The sequence below is a fragment of the Macaca fascicularis genome, chromosome 17 (assembly GCF_037993035.2).
Source record: "Macaca fascicularis isolate 582-1 chromosome 17, T2T-MFA8v1.1".
In the NCBI taxonomy this organism is placed as follows: Eukaryota; Metazoa; Chordata; class Mammalia; order Primates; family Cercopithecidae; genus Macaca; species Macaca fascicularis.
In genome coordinates, this window is record NC_088391.1 from 89,766,966 (window position 1) to 89,781,076 (window position 14,111).

At 42.0% G+C, this 14,111-nt stretch overlaps 1 protein-coding gene across 50 annotated transcripts in view; it reads right to left on the reverse strand.

The window, feature by feature from the left end:
* Positions 1–14,111, reverse strand: part of DOCK9 (dedicator of cytokinesis 9) — a 296,947-nt gene that overhangs the window by 64,102 nt on the left and 218,734 nt on the right. For 36 of the 50 annotated variants that reach the window (XM_045377312.2, XM_065533432.1, XM_065533429.1 and 33 more), the window contains 7 exons: positions 13,726–13,872; positions 13,424–13,507; positions 12,906–13,017; positions 8,915–9,093; positions 8,567–8,680; positions 6,284–6,401; positions 1,649–1,782 (listed from right to left, as the gene is read on the reverse strand). In XM_045377312.2, coding sequence (XP_045233247.2) covers positions 1,649–1,782; positions 6,284–6,401; positions 8,567–8,680; positions 8,915–9,093; positions 12,906–13,017; positions 13,424–13,507; positions 13,726–13,872 — 888 coding nt within the window. Of the gene's footprint in view, positions 1–1,648; positions 1,783–6,283; positions 6,402–8,566; positions 8,681–8,914; positions 9,094–12,555; positions 12,598–12,905; positions 13,018–13,423; positions 13,508–13,725; positions 13,873–14,111 lie in introns of all 50 variants that reach the window. The other 14 variants (XM_065533416.1, XM_074021307.1, XM_065533422.1 and 11 more) reach the window with 1 other exon arrangement.

Consider the following 14,111-nt stretch of genomic DNA (forward strand, 5'->3'; position numbering starts at 1 on the left):
GCAGCACAAGAATCTCACCATGTGATTGCAAACACAGGAGATTTAAAAACTCTCCCAGTTGAATTTCCAATTGAAATTAAAAAAATTTTTTTTGCCAAATATCAAAGCAAAAACAATAGTGGAAAAAAAGGTGTTTTATTCAAGGTGCTGGTGGCCAATTGAAAATAAAATTATGTGTGTGAATATATATATATACACACACACATATATTAAATAGGCTTAATTAATAAAATATGTGAATATTTTTATTTACAGAAAAATACAGGGGCAATTAGTGGCAAAACTGGTATGGATGTACCCTCTGGCCTGCCCACTTGATCAGAGTCACTGGAGAACTCAGTACTTCCGGCCGTGGGAGAGAGGGTGTTGCGTGCATTGTCTCCTCTGGCAAAGGTGGAATCGTTAGAAGGGAAAAATCCACAGTGACCCGGTTTTTCCTGGCTGACTGGCAGCTCTCCTCCTCCTCTCCAGCACTGCGTATGACACAAGCAGAGTGCCTTCGGAGCAGCTTCTCCTTCTACACACGAAGGCATGTTGGGGTCAAGGGAAAAGTTCAATACGTCATGACACACCCAAACTGAGCTGTTCGCACTTCAACAGAGCTGCATTTAACAATAACCATGTCAATGCCGGCCATGGGATGCGTGACAAGATTATAAACCTGATGCTGAGGAAGGATGTTTTCTGGGTGTTTTTGGAGAACTAGGGATAAATCCCTAAATGGCTCAGCTGTTTATTGGGATGGGTGCTTGTCTGTAACTTGAAGTAACTTAGAAAATCTGTGCCCAAAGTGATACCAAACTACCATGGCTCCAGGTTTAAACCCACACTTTTATCCTTTCCTACAAAGTTCCAAATGGTCTGAGCATTTAGTAGTTTGAAGAAAAAAGGCTAAGTATGAGGAGGAAGTGCTGTGTTGTGGGTGGGTGCTGTGTGAATAAAGTGATTTCTTATCCCTGAATTACCTATATGATCAATTATTCTCTGGAGCTGGCTTCAGACCTAACACCCTTGTGGGTGGAGAGCTGTGTTGGTGACAGTGTCTCTGTTATAAAGACTACAGGGAATTGGTGGGGTGCAGTGGCTCACACCTGTAATCCCAGCACTTGGGAGGCCGAGGCGCTCAGGAGTTTGAGACCAGCCTGGCCAATATGGTGAAACTCCATCTCTACTAAAAATACAAAAATTAGCCAGGCGTGGTGGCATGCGCCTGTGGTCCCAGCTGCTGGGGAGGCTGAGGCAGAGGAGTCGCCTGAACCCAGGAGGCAGAGGTTGCGGTGAGTTGAGATCGTGCCACTGTACTCCAGCCAGGGCGACAGAGCGAGACTCGTCTCAAAAAAAAAAAAAAAAAAAGACTGCAGGGAATTGAGCTGGGCAGCATTTTGAGTCCCTCCATGTCCAACCCACCAGAGCCATTCACTCAAGATGTTCCACTGCAAACCCTGCCCAGGATCTGAGGTTGTGGAAATCAGAGCATTTCAAGGAATGGGCCCCGACCTTAAAGCTCTCATCACCTACTCCAGGTCAGCTGGGTGGTTTAGGATAAAACAAAAGGTCACACTTAAAAGGCACTAGAACATGAAGTACGTTTACTTTGGGCTAAATCCATTGATTACAAGAACACTTGTGTTGGGTGAAAAGCAATTACCTTATCCAGGGAATTGCTCTTCTCACTATTCCTTTCTGGAAGGCTGTTACCCGAATCTGTGCTTATGAGAGATCCTCTCGAATCAGCATTTCTCACACTGTTGATGTTTGGAGTTGATGTCGTATATGGAGAAGCTAAATGGAAATCAAGCCAAGAATAAAGTTTTATTAAGACAGAACAAAATGAAGATGAGTACTGAACTTTAAGGGATATTGCTTTTATTGCACTTATATTTTCTGTTAGGAAGTCGGCTCACGAGTTGCATTCCATTACTTCACCTTTAAAGAACCAGGTCATATACAATGAGATAAAAAGAAATTAGTCTGAAATATTCAGATGTAAATGTCAATTCACTTATTAGAAACCTCTTTGATCGCTAACAGTGCACACCTGTTTCAGAATGTGATAGAATGAAGACTTTAAAAAATTAAAAGATAAATCCACCTACAACTATCAAGTCACAAAATTAAACCATACAACAAACTCGTAGCATTCAAACTGATAATAAACACTGAGGAGCCTACCAAACTCTGAGGGGTGTCATGGGGTGTTTTAAATTTTCAAGAACACAGTGATCCGTGACCTTGGCCAGAAGCTGCCATTTCAGCAGCCAGTTGTGCTATGCTCCTTTTGAAGACATTATTTGTGAAGCTGGGTATTTGGAGGGCTTCACAAATAAAAGGCAAGTAATCAGTGAGAGACAGGAAATGCGAATGGTGCTGGCCAATATGACCCAAAGGTTGAGAAGCTGTCAGTGTCCAGCAGGCACATACCACCCATTTGTAGTTAGTTGTGATTATTAAAAATAAAATTAAACTTTTTTCTTTAAATGTATGCATATTATTTCTTTTAAGTGCCTACTAAATTGTTAGAATGTAAGTACGTATTAAGTTATTTGGTTCTACGTACCTAATAAACAGAACTGTTGGGCGTGTCTTTTGGCCTAGGGATGCCATGAAGAAAAGTGACACTAAGGGTGCTGTGAATGGGGAATATTTGGGAATCTGCTATAAACAACTCTGAACAGAAAGGAAATCTAATGTATAAATAAAATTTGTGATGTCCATGAAAAAAACAGCATTTGAAGGCAGAAATCACTCCCCATCTTGGTACTATGGAATTTTAAGGTAATAGATTGACTTCCTGCTTAGATAAGATTTATTAAATAAATCACACAATTTAAAATGACTCTTTGGTCTGGTACATTCCGTGCTGAACCAAAAGGCGTGCCTGCAGCGGAAAGGCCTGGCTGGTTCGGCAGATGGCATCAGGAGATTTGGACTCTGTGTCTGGCAGCTGTGAGCACACATTCTCCCAGACCCAAGCTGAAGATGGCGTTACTTGGCACTTCACAACAGGCTGGTCGTTTTCAGACCTCAGGAGGCAAATGAGCTGCCATGGACTGGGATATTTCTAAGTCAAAAAATAAATTAACAACAATAAATATAGCCAGCCCCTAGGTTACACCAAAAGTATGTTTGAAAGTGACTTGGTTGTTGCCCTTCTAAATGTGATGGCTAATAGCATAAATTCATCATCTCTCAGGCAATGTCAAGATGGTCTTTAACTCTTTTGTTTGTTTGCTTGTTTTTTTGAGACAGAGTCTCGCTCTTTCGGCCAGGCTAGAGTGCAATGGTATGATCCTGGCTCACTGCAACCTCAGCCTCCCGGGTTTAAGCAAGTTTCCTGCTTCAGCCTCCCAAGTAGCTGGGATTACAGGCGACCGCCACCAAGCCTGGCTAATTTTTTGATATTTCTAGTCGAGACGAGGTTTCACCATGTTGGTCAGGCTGGTGTCGAACTCCTGATCTCAGGTGATCTGCTCGCCTTGGCCTCCAAAAGTGCTGGAATTACAGGTGTGAGCCACCACTCCCGGCTGATCTTTAACCTTAGAAGGAATACGTGTGACATCAAGGTCATAAATCCTTCCCTCTGTTGAACACTCAGATTTATTCATTGCTATTCCTGAAACTGATTCAGTGTTAAAGACCAAGAAAAGAAGAACCAGGGGAATTTGAAAATAGAAGCGGGGCTTGAACATGTAGAACATTAAGCCTTATTGTCAGCCAGTGGCTGCATCTCCCCAGGAGAGAAACCATGTGAATGATCGTCACAAGGGACAGGTAAAAATCCTGTGAAAAAACTATGGCCTTTTTCTGTATTCAGATAAGAAACACATGCTATTACCAAATTATAATTTTTCTAATATAATCATATTTCATATTTAATGTAGAACAGCATTTGAAGAACACAGAAGTCAAGAAAAAGAACACAGAACTCAAGAGAAAGGTCCTCAGTAAAGTAAAACTAGATCCTAAGTTCTCAGAGTTTCCAGCTTGGTTCCAGAACTAGAGTCCTAATTTAAGGCAAACAGATGGAAATGCAATATATCAAAATCAATATGCTTAGTTTGTTCCTATTTTATATGTCTTTGTGTATGTGTTTGTATTTAATACCCTGGCCCAGAGCATAGCTTTTAAAGTCCTTAAATGACACTTGAGTAAAATGAAAAGAAGAGAAATTCACCCCTCCTCCCGTGGTACCACCGAGTAGGTGGAAAAAGAAACCCTGAGCCTCAGAACGCTTGCCTTTTAAAATGAATGTAATCTCAGAGTAGTTTTTATCCAGGCAGTGAATCACTTTTAAAACTCTCAGGCACCATGCTCCAAAGACATTAAAAAAACTGTGATGGCACATTCTCAGTATGCGTGGAAACAGGATTCTTCTAACAGAGATGTAAGGAGACTTTGCTCTTGAAGGAGAAGCACCAGGACTAAAATTAGCTAGAAACTCCCTGATGAACAGAGTTGCTAAAGCTGCCAGAAAAAAACTAGTAAACCCAGTTCAAAGATGAGGCTTCCCTGGAAGGTATTCCTAAAAGACAACAGGGATTTAAGTCTTCAAGAAAGGAGGCAATATAGATAGCCTGAGGATAATAAGCCTGTCGTGGTGAATTCCTATGAAACGTGGATTTGGATTTTAAAATTTAAGAGTGAAAAAGGATGAAGTCAGTCTCAAGTGCTTTCCATAGCTGCACCATCAACCTGGAGCAATTGGAGGCCATGATGCTAAAGATCCCCAATGGCCTATTTCCAAGTTCTAAAGAAGTCCCCAATCCTAACAAGGTGAATTCTGAATTGGAGAAGAGTCAAAAAAGTCAAACAGAAGCATTCAAACTTTGTGGAAATGATCAAGGTTACAGTCAAGTGATGTTTCCACTCATCTGGTTCCTCTCTGTCAAGCACCATACGCATCATACTAGCTCTTAATCCCTCTAACGACAGTTTTGAAGACGGTGTACGGAGGTCAAAAAAGATAGACAACATCCTGCCATGGCAACAAGCAAATGGTCGATTCCAGATCCAAGGCTGCATCTGTCTGGCTTTAAAGCTAGTGCTGTGAACCACTGCAGATCACACCCTCTGAGGAAGGTCCCCTCCTGCTTCTGGAGCAGTGGCTGGGAATGGGGCAGAGCAGGGCAGAGACAGAGCGAAGGCCCAGAAGAAAGGCAAAGGGAAATTCGTGACAGCAGCCGACATTTGCTGAGCATTTACCGTGTGCCAGGCTCTGTTCCAAGCATTTTGCATGAATTAACTCTTTTAATCTTTACAGTGTCAACTAAGGAGAGCATAACTGTGAAAAAGACACATAAGTATCAACCAGATTAAGGACTGGTATTATTATTGTAGGATAAATTTGGGCATTGGTGTGGGTTTTCTCATGTTAAATCCTACTCAGTTTCATCCCCTACCTGAAATAGCATATTAACACCACCACCACCGGCAAAGGTAAAGACATAATCTCAGAGCGGGCAAGTCCTTGAGTTAATCGGATGAAGGCTGCCATTTATTTTATCCCATGAATTAGTCCCGTTATTGGGTAGTCTAGCCACTAGCCATAGTAGGCTGCTTTCTTTATTCACAATGTGATAAAGAGAGGGAGAAATAAAGACTGAAGAAGTCTGTGAGCACCTGTGACAATTCTTGGAAGATATGTGTATATATATGTAAACTGCTATCTCTGAGAAAAAGCTAGCACAGAAGTTCAATTAGTCAGAATATTAACAAGTACATTATGTCCAGTATTTTCTTATGGAGAAACTATGAGAATTTTGATTTGTGTCATGTGTTTTTCTCTCAGAGGGGACTGCTCTTCTGTTATTTCACACAGAAAAAGTCTTGTGGGGCAGATTTTTGAAAACTGATTTTAGGATTGAATTCTAGCCATAAACTGCTATGTTCTTTAGGAATTACTATGTCACATTTCATCAAAATCACTAACACTACAAATCAGTGTTCCCCTCCCCCCACCACCTGCAAAAATATTCCTTAACAGTATACACAATCCAATTAAGATTTAAAATGAAAACTCAACAAATGTTGAACAAAAAGCAAACAGTGCAAGCCTGTGATTAACTGTATGATCCTGAGGAGTCACAGGCATCCGGGACCTTTATTTCAGGGCATGGCTGAGGGGTTTCAGTTGTTGACTATCACAAACAGGGAAAGAATACTCAGGGCAGAAACTCAGACTTCAAGGTCCTACCACACAAGTGTGACACGTTCACCAACCATCGGCTCCGAGACACTTTCAGAGTGATGGCAGAGAGAAGCCCACAGGAGCAGGGAGCATTACCAATGCCAGAGATGGCGCCCAGCAGGTCCTTGTGCAGGCTGTTGTCCAGGGTGCTGCCCTTCTGTGGTGTCACCAGCGGATTCACAGCTGGCAGAGCCAGGGATTCGTCCTTCACAGTCTGTCAAGGGGAGGAAAGCAGAAACAATCAAAGATGTCTGGAGAGGATTCCTCCCCTGTTCTTGGAAGTGCCAGGGCAAGTGCAGGACCAAGACAGCCTGATGCATTCAACGTGCCTGCCTGCATGGGAGAAGCAGCCTTGCCGTGTGGGCGAGGGAGGAGGGTGGGATGGGTCAGAGTGGGAATAGGGGGCGTGGGATACGGATGCTGGGTGGGGGTGGGGGAGAGAAATCACGTCCCATAAAATCTTGTTTCTCTCTCCCCAGCATTTCTAACACCTTTCCCTTTCCAGAGCTCTGATGCCCAACATTTCCTTAGATTATTCTTTTTTCTTTTCCTTCAGAGAAAACCTCCCCTGCTCTTTCTAACGGGAATGCTGGTTCTTATCTGTAATGCGGGGAATTACGACAGCACCAATGACAGTCTCTAGATGTTCGTAGCATCATGTGAACTTCAGTGGAGAAATCATACTAATTTTGAAGTTAGGTCAAAAAACGGGATTTTACTTTGGTGAAAGTGTTCATTTTTGTTAGGACTGAAACAGTTCAGAGAGGTCACATTCTACTCTGAATTACTCTGGTTTGAAAAACAGACAGGGTTAGAGAATACAGGTGTGAAATGCAATGTCGTACAGGGTGAGATAAGCGAGGTGCGCTTAGGATAGAGAGAGTTTATGTCCTTTAGAGCAGCCACACACGCACAAAACCTATACATACGGTTCATCTCAGTGTAATGTTATTTAGGAACGTAATTGGAGGTGAAGAGGTAGTGTAAAAATGGGACACTGCATCACTGTTGGGGTGGGAGGGAGGGACAGAAACATATATGAGACTCTGCAAGTGTACACCCATAATGACAAGGTGGGAAGATGAACAACCAAGCCAGTTCATGAGACCAGAGTACCAGGGAAAGGGGAAATGCTAAAATAACATGTGCTGAAATTCATAGCAGATAAGCCCTCTGAGGCCAAGACAGAATTAGAAAGAGAAGGAGTGCCGGTTTTAGATTGTAAAACTCTTATAAACTTTATTAATTAAAAATTGTTATAGGTTAACATTTAAAAAGTCTTTTGCAACTGAAATGTGACAAGAAATTTGATAGTGATAATGCTTTGAAAAAGCTGAATTGCAAGATGAGTCCAAGAATCCTTTTTAAAAAACAATCATATCAAAGGTACCAAAGACTGAGTAAAAAAAAGTAAAATCATCTCTAACCAAAAACTTTTGAGATAATTTCTGGGGTCATATCTCTGTTGACTCAATTTCATCAGGAGAACATGGTTTTTATACTTATTTTTTAACAAGAATTGAAGGTTTAGTGATTGACCCCATGTTAGCCAGAAATGCAAGAGTCGCACTGGCAAAATAAAGGGGGGTGTGTACTGGGTTGAGTAGTGTCCCCCAACAAATTCATGTCTACCTGGACTTCAGAATGTATCCTTATTTGGAAATAGGATCTTTCCATTATATATCTAAGATGTAAGTTAAGATGAGGTCATACTGGGTGGATCCTAAACCCAATCACTAGTGTCCTTATAAGAAGAGGAGATGGTGCCGGGTGTGGTGGCTCATGCCTGTAATCTCGGCACTTTGGGAGGCCAAGGCGGGCGGATTGAGAGGTCAGGAGTTCAAGACCAGTCTGGCCAACATGGTGAAACCCTGTCTCTACTAAAAATACAAAAAAATTAGCTGGATGTGGTGGTGGGTGCCTGTAGTCCCAGCTACTTGGGAAACTCAGGCAGGAGAATTGCTTAAACTCCGGAGGTGGAGGTTGCAGTGAGCCGAGATTGTGCCATGGCACTCCAGTCTGGGCAACAGAGCAAGACTCTATCTTGGAAAAGAAAGAAGAGGAGAGGGACACAGAGGCACAGATAAACACCATGGAGAAGGGACACCAAGTGAGGGTAGAGGCAGAGACTAGTGCGATGCCACCACAAGCCAGAGAGCACCCAGGATTGCCTGCAGCATCAGCAGCTGTGAGAGGAGCACGGCCCAGACTCCTCCCCAGGAGCCTCCAGTAGGAACCGACCCCACTGACACCTTGATTTTGGACTTCTGGCCTCCTGAATGGGAGAGGATAAACTGCTGCTGCTCTAGGCCACCCAGCTTATGGCGCTTTGTCCTGGGACCCAGTACAGGCTGAGTTGACGTGACCACATTTACGTACCATGCCGGCATTCACGGGGAAGGGTGATACATCCCTCACATTGATCCGCTGGACGTTTTCAATCAGCAGACCAAACAGAGGCAGGTAGAGGGTGGCTATCCTTGCCTGATGACTCTGAAAAGACACACATGGTAAGTATGACCCAGGATTCTGAGAACTGAACTAAGTTGTCACTGACCATCTCCTTTATTTGGCTCTTTCCTATAAAGACAGATATTTGATTTTAGTCCCAAAACAGAGCAAAGTCTTAGTGCTGTTACCATGAATTTTCTAATTGATTACTTTCTTTATACCACTTAAAATAAAGGACATTATCAATACACATTCCTTCCATTGGGGACCACTCACCCTTGAAGCATATCTGTCATCAAAAGAATGCTTTATCAGCAGGTTCTTGAGCACACTGATGGCGATCAGACGGACCTCCCGGAACTCCTGGAGGGCTGTCCCCACCTCCCTCAGTAACAGTCCCACCAAGAAGTGGTTTCTGCAGAACTCATCTGTTAATGAGTAGTCAAGCTGGAGGTCTGAAATGAGGATAGAAACTACTTGAGGTAGGAAAAATGCAATGCTCTTTGAATAAAAAAAACAAAACAAAACTAAGACCCATCCTCTGCATTCAGCCCACCCTGGGTGTCAAGAGATGATTAGACTTGGCTTCAAATGAGAAAGGTACAAGTCTGCTCTACTTCTTAGCACATGAGAATCTTAAATGAAAGCCAAATTTAAATACAATTAAGTGCACTGGATTTTGGAACATATTGCATCCTACATAATTAAATTAGTGAACAGTTTAAGTACCAATTTTTAGACTAGAGCACAGCATATGTTACATTAAAAATATAACTTTGTTAGCGACAAAGTTAAAACGTCACACTAGCTAACAGAATTGTATAAGAGCAGTTTGTGCATAACAAACATGTAATTAAACAATAAACATACATGGCTTATTAAAATGTTATTTACTATATGAGTTCATATATTCCTTTCCTGGTGATTAATGCCTATATATTCCATTAAAACCCAATGAATTTAAAATAAACAAATTAATACATAACCTACTTATTCTGCTATCTCTGAATGAAGAACTTATTTAACGCAGTATTTCCTAAGATTTTCTCCTAATATTTCTCCATCTCTGAAAACAAATATAAATTTAATATAAGCTAAAATTAAAATGGAGAAAGCATCAAACCAAACTGGTAAATCACCAGCAAGCTAAATGACAATGAGAGCTCTTCTGGAAAATAGATAGGAGTAAACATGAACTCTACTCTGGAAGGGTACATAAAAACAGCTGAACATCACTCTGAAGATGAAATACACATTTCAGGAAGCTGAAGCTACGTTGTGAATTGTCAGACTGACTCCATTATTAAAGGAAAGTCTATAGCTCTATCCCTTTGCCTTTTGTCCCGTATCAGATAGCTACTAACTAGATCTACCCAAAATACGGACACAAGTTCTACGAAACCCTTTAGTAGAAGTAGTCATTTTCTAGATTAATTATGTTCATTGTTTATGATTATTTCACCTAGTTTATCTAAACTATAAGTCATAGCTTGAGTTCACTTAAATCTCTTAGAAGAAACTACTTATGGTTTAACTGTGTGTGTGCTCACACATCTGTGCTTGTGTGTATGAATCTGCATGAGAAATTACATGGTCTGGATGTGTGTCCCCTCTGAATCTCATGTTGAAATTTGATACCCATTGTTGGAGGTGGGGCCTGGTGGGAGGTGTTCGGGTAATGGGGGTGAATCCCTCATGAATGGCTTGGTGCCCTCCTTGCCATAATGAGGGAGTTCTCACTCTGAGTTCACGCGAGATCTGGTTGTTTACAAGAGTGTGGCACCTCACTCCCCATCTCTCTTGCTCCCTCTCTCACCATGTGACCTGCTGGCTCCCTGCTCGCCCTCCACCATGATTGGAAACTTCCTGAGGTCTCACCAGAAGCCAATGTTGGCGTCACCCTTCTCGTACAGACTGCAAAACTGTGAGCCAAAATAAACCTCTTTTCTTATTTTTTTTGAGAGAGGGTCTTGCTCTGTTGTGCAGGCTGGAGTGCCATGGCATAATCTGCCTAGATTGCAGATTTCACTGCAATCTCTGCCTCCTGGGCTTAAGTCATCCTCCCACCTCAGCCTCCCACGTAGCTGAGACTACAGGTGTGTGCCAACATGCCAGGCTAATTTTTGTTTTCTTTTTTTTTTGGTAGAGACGGGGTTTCATTATGTTTCCCAGGATGATCTTGAGCTCCTAGGCCAAGTGATGCTCCCAGCTCAGCCTCCCAAAGTGCTGGGATTATAAGTGTGAGCCACTGCACTGGCCCTCTTTTCTTTATAAATTACCCAGTCTCAGGCATTCCTTTAGAGCAACACGAATGGACTAACACAAGAAAGGAGGTGAAGGTGGGGGTGGGAGGTAAGTGAGGAGAAAGAAAATGAAAATTCTAAAAAACATTTATTCCTATCAGTGTAGTAAGGCAAATTACCCACACATGTTCCCCCACAACTGAGCGAAGCCCGTCTTGCTACCAAATACCCTAGAAGTCTATAAGAGCTTGTGCTGCCCTGCCGGGTCATAGTGAGACGGGCATCAGCACACATCCACTGCACAGCCACTGGGCAAAAAGAGCTCCCTGGGCTCTGTACCAGGTGGAGGGAAGGAGAGTCCCCAGGTACAGGAGACTGGCTGAGGCTGTGGTGAGGTTGGAGGCGCAGGGCAGGAGAGAGTGGTTAATTCCAGTTGGGGAACTGGAAGGGGGTGAGGAGACCCTGGGAGGCCCCATGCAGGAGGTATGCAGTGGCTGGCTTGGGGAGGAAAATGAGGATTCCACAGGCGGGAGCTATTTGAGGTGGAGGGGTGGCATGATGTGTCTGAGGAGCTGGGAGTCGGCAGGGATGCCTAGAATGTGTAGAATAAGGGGGTGTGAGACCACAGAGGTGGGAGGCCAGGGTTAGATCAGGGGACACTGAATACCTACCTGTTCTCTCAGCCCAGAAAAACTCTCCCCCAGATATGTGGGTGCTTGGCTCACCCTTCACCTTCTTCCAACTGTTATCTGGCCACTCTGTCTCAAATGTCACCCCTTTTCGTATCTCCTTTCCTTGCTTTGTTTGTTCTCCTTAGGATGCATCAGTGTCTGACATTCTATGTATTTTGTGTATGTAGAATAGCCGGGGATTATCATCCAGGTTGTACATAACTTATTCTGAAGCTCAACACAGTTGGTGCGGGGTAAATATTTGTTGAACACATGAATGCCAGCTCCAGGACCACAGTCCCCCCGCCTGATCCTTAAAAGGCAGTACCAGTCTGTTTAGGGGGAAGTTGTTTGTCTCTGAACGAATGGCTTAGTGTGTTTCTCTCGGAATTCAGAAGCAGTTAATTTAGGTGCCACTAGCAGTTTGGTGGCATCCTTCCACTTTTTCTCTCCTTTAGCACAAAATACCTGAGCACATACAAGGAACTAAGCTCAATAAATATTGCTTGACAGACCTGACAGACTGATTTGTTCAATTTGATTTACTCAGTGAAGACAAAGACATTTCTATGAGCTCAACTCTCTTCAAACTTAAAGATAATACAGGACATTAATAAAGACTCAACATACAAACATGAAAAGCATGTAAAAAAGCCACATTGCTTGTGATTTTGATTACTGCCACCACTACGGACAAGGGCTATGAAAATAGAATAATGAATTTTGGGGGTGAAGCAGGGATGTTTGTTTTACTTCTTAAAGAAACATCCTAGAGTACCCAGTGACTTCAGGAGCAAAAAACCAGATGCCTCCCTGGGATGTTACAGCAATGTCTTAGCTCCAGTGAAAAAATCACTAATTTATGGTCAGCTTAAAAAATTGATCAAATTATATAGGAAATGCTTAACAGAACAGCATATGGAAGCAGTTCAGCCATCACTTGCATTCTTTATTTTTTAGAGGAGGAAAATGCAAGAAAGCACGCGTCACACCCCACACCTACCTACAGGAGTGTCATTTGACTCCACAGTTGGTGAAAGAAAAGCTAATTCATAAGAAAAAAGGAAAAGTGAAACAAATAAAAATAAGCTATAGCAACTGAAATAGATTTCTTTTCTTTAAGCAAAGGGATTTTTCAATGAAATAGCCATACTGGCATGATCTGTAGTCTGATAAGTTTGCTGAAAAGTTCCCATATTTTATCAATATTTTTTGAAATAGAAATTTCTAAGAAAAAAATTAATCAATAAAAAATCAGAAAATTCAAATATCATGTTTGAATCAATTATCTTTTCTTATTGAAAATAAAAGTCTCTCTTTGTGAAAAGGTTAATGGATATAAAGATGGATTACCTTGGTATCTTTGAATCCTGCCTTTTCCAAACGGCATTGGTAAGTTCAATGGAATATAATGTTCATGGTTGCACACTACACGGAGAAATTCAAACTTGTATTCAAACAGGGTCTGCAGGAAGAAGTGTTTAGTTATAAATATCCAGTTGGATATTTTATACAGGATTCTAAAAAACCTATTAGCAATAGTATGTTAGAAATAGTCATTAGCTTCTTGACCTTCTTAGAACTGCATATTCTATTGCATTGTACAGATTTCAGGATGGCTGCAGGGATTGATTTGAAAACTAAGGACACATTTCATTAAACAATGTCTTCAACTGGTTTTTAGGGCATTTATTGTTTACGTTCCTCCTACTTCAATGAAGGATTTCAGGTAGCTTATAATTACAGACACAGGCTCAATACAATAAAAAAATTAGTAAGGCAGAGCTTTTAAAAAAAATAAAGGAAAAAGGTAATTCTACCAGAGAAAGCTACATGGTGACTTCTGTTACCAGTAACAATCCCCGCATTACCTTTGGGTCTCCAGGAGCAAAGCAGCTAATGTAGTTGTTGATCTGCTTGAAGACAAAGCCCCTGTCCATGAAGGTGAAACATCTCTGTGGAGGAAAACAAGCAAAAAGGTATTTCAGGTCCAAACATTTCAGAAATTTGGATTCAAAGCAGCATTTATTGCTAATAAGTTTTCCCACTGACATAAAAAACATGCCATCAACACTGCCAGAGCACCTACTCTATTCTAGTCACTCTGCTAGACAGCTCGTAAAAAGCACATCTTTGTCCCATAACTGACATCCTCTTCCCTGCACGTCCCCACCTTGATGAAGACAGCAAGGCTATGATTTGCGTTCTTAGATGCCTCTGGATTATCTCGAAACTTCTGAGTGATGTGTGGCATCAGCATATTTACAACGGTTTCCACTGCATGATGATAGGATGCAGGAAATCTCTGGTTTCGCAGCAACTAAAAAGAATTCAGAGCAAACATTTATTATTTAATAAGTTGCGATCACTTGGGAGGAAAAAAAACATCTCATCCCTGAGTCCATCTTAAAACACCCAGAGTTCCTTGCTGGGTGTGGTGGCTCACACTTGTAACCCCAGCACTTTGGGAGGCCAAGATGGGAGGATCACTTGAGCCCAGGGATTTAAGACCAGCCCAGGCAACATAGCAAGACTCCATCTGTACAAAAATTAGGTGGG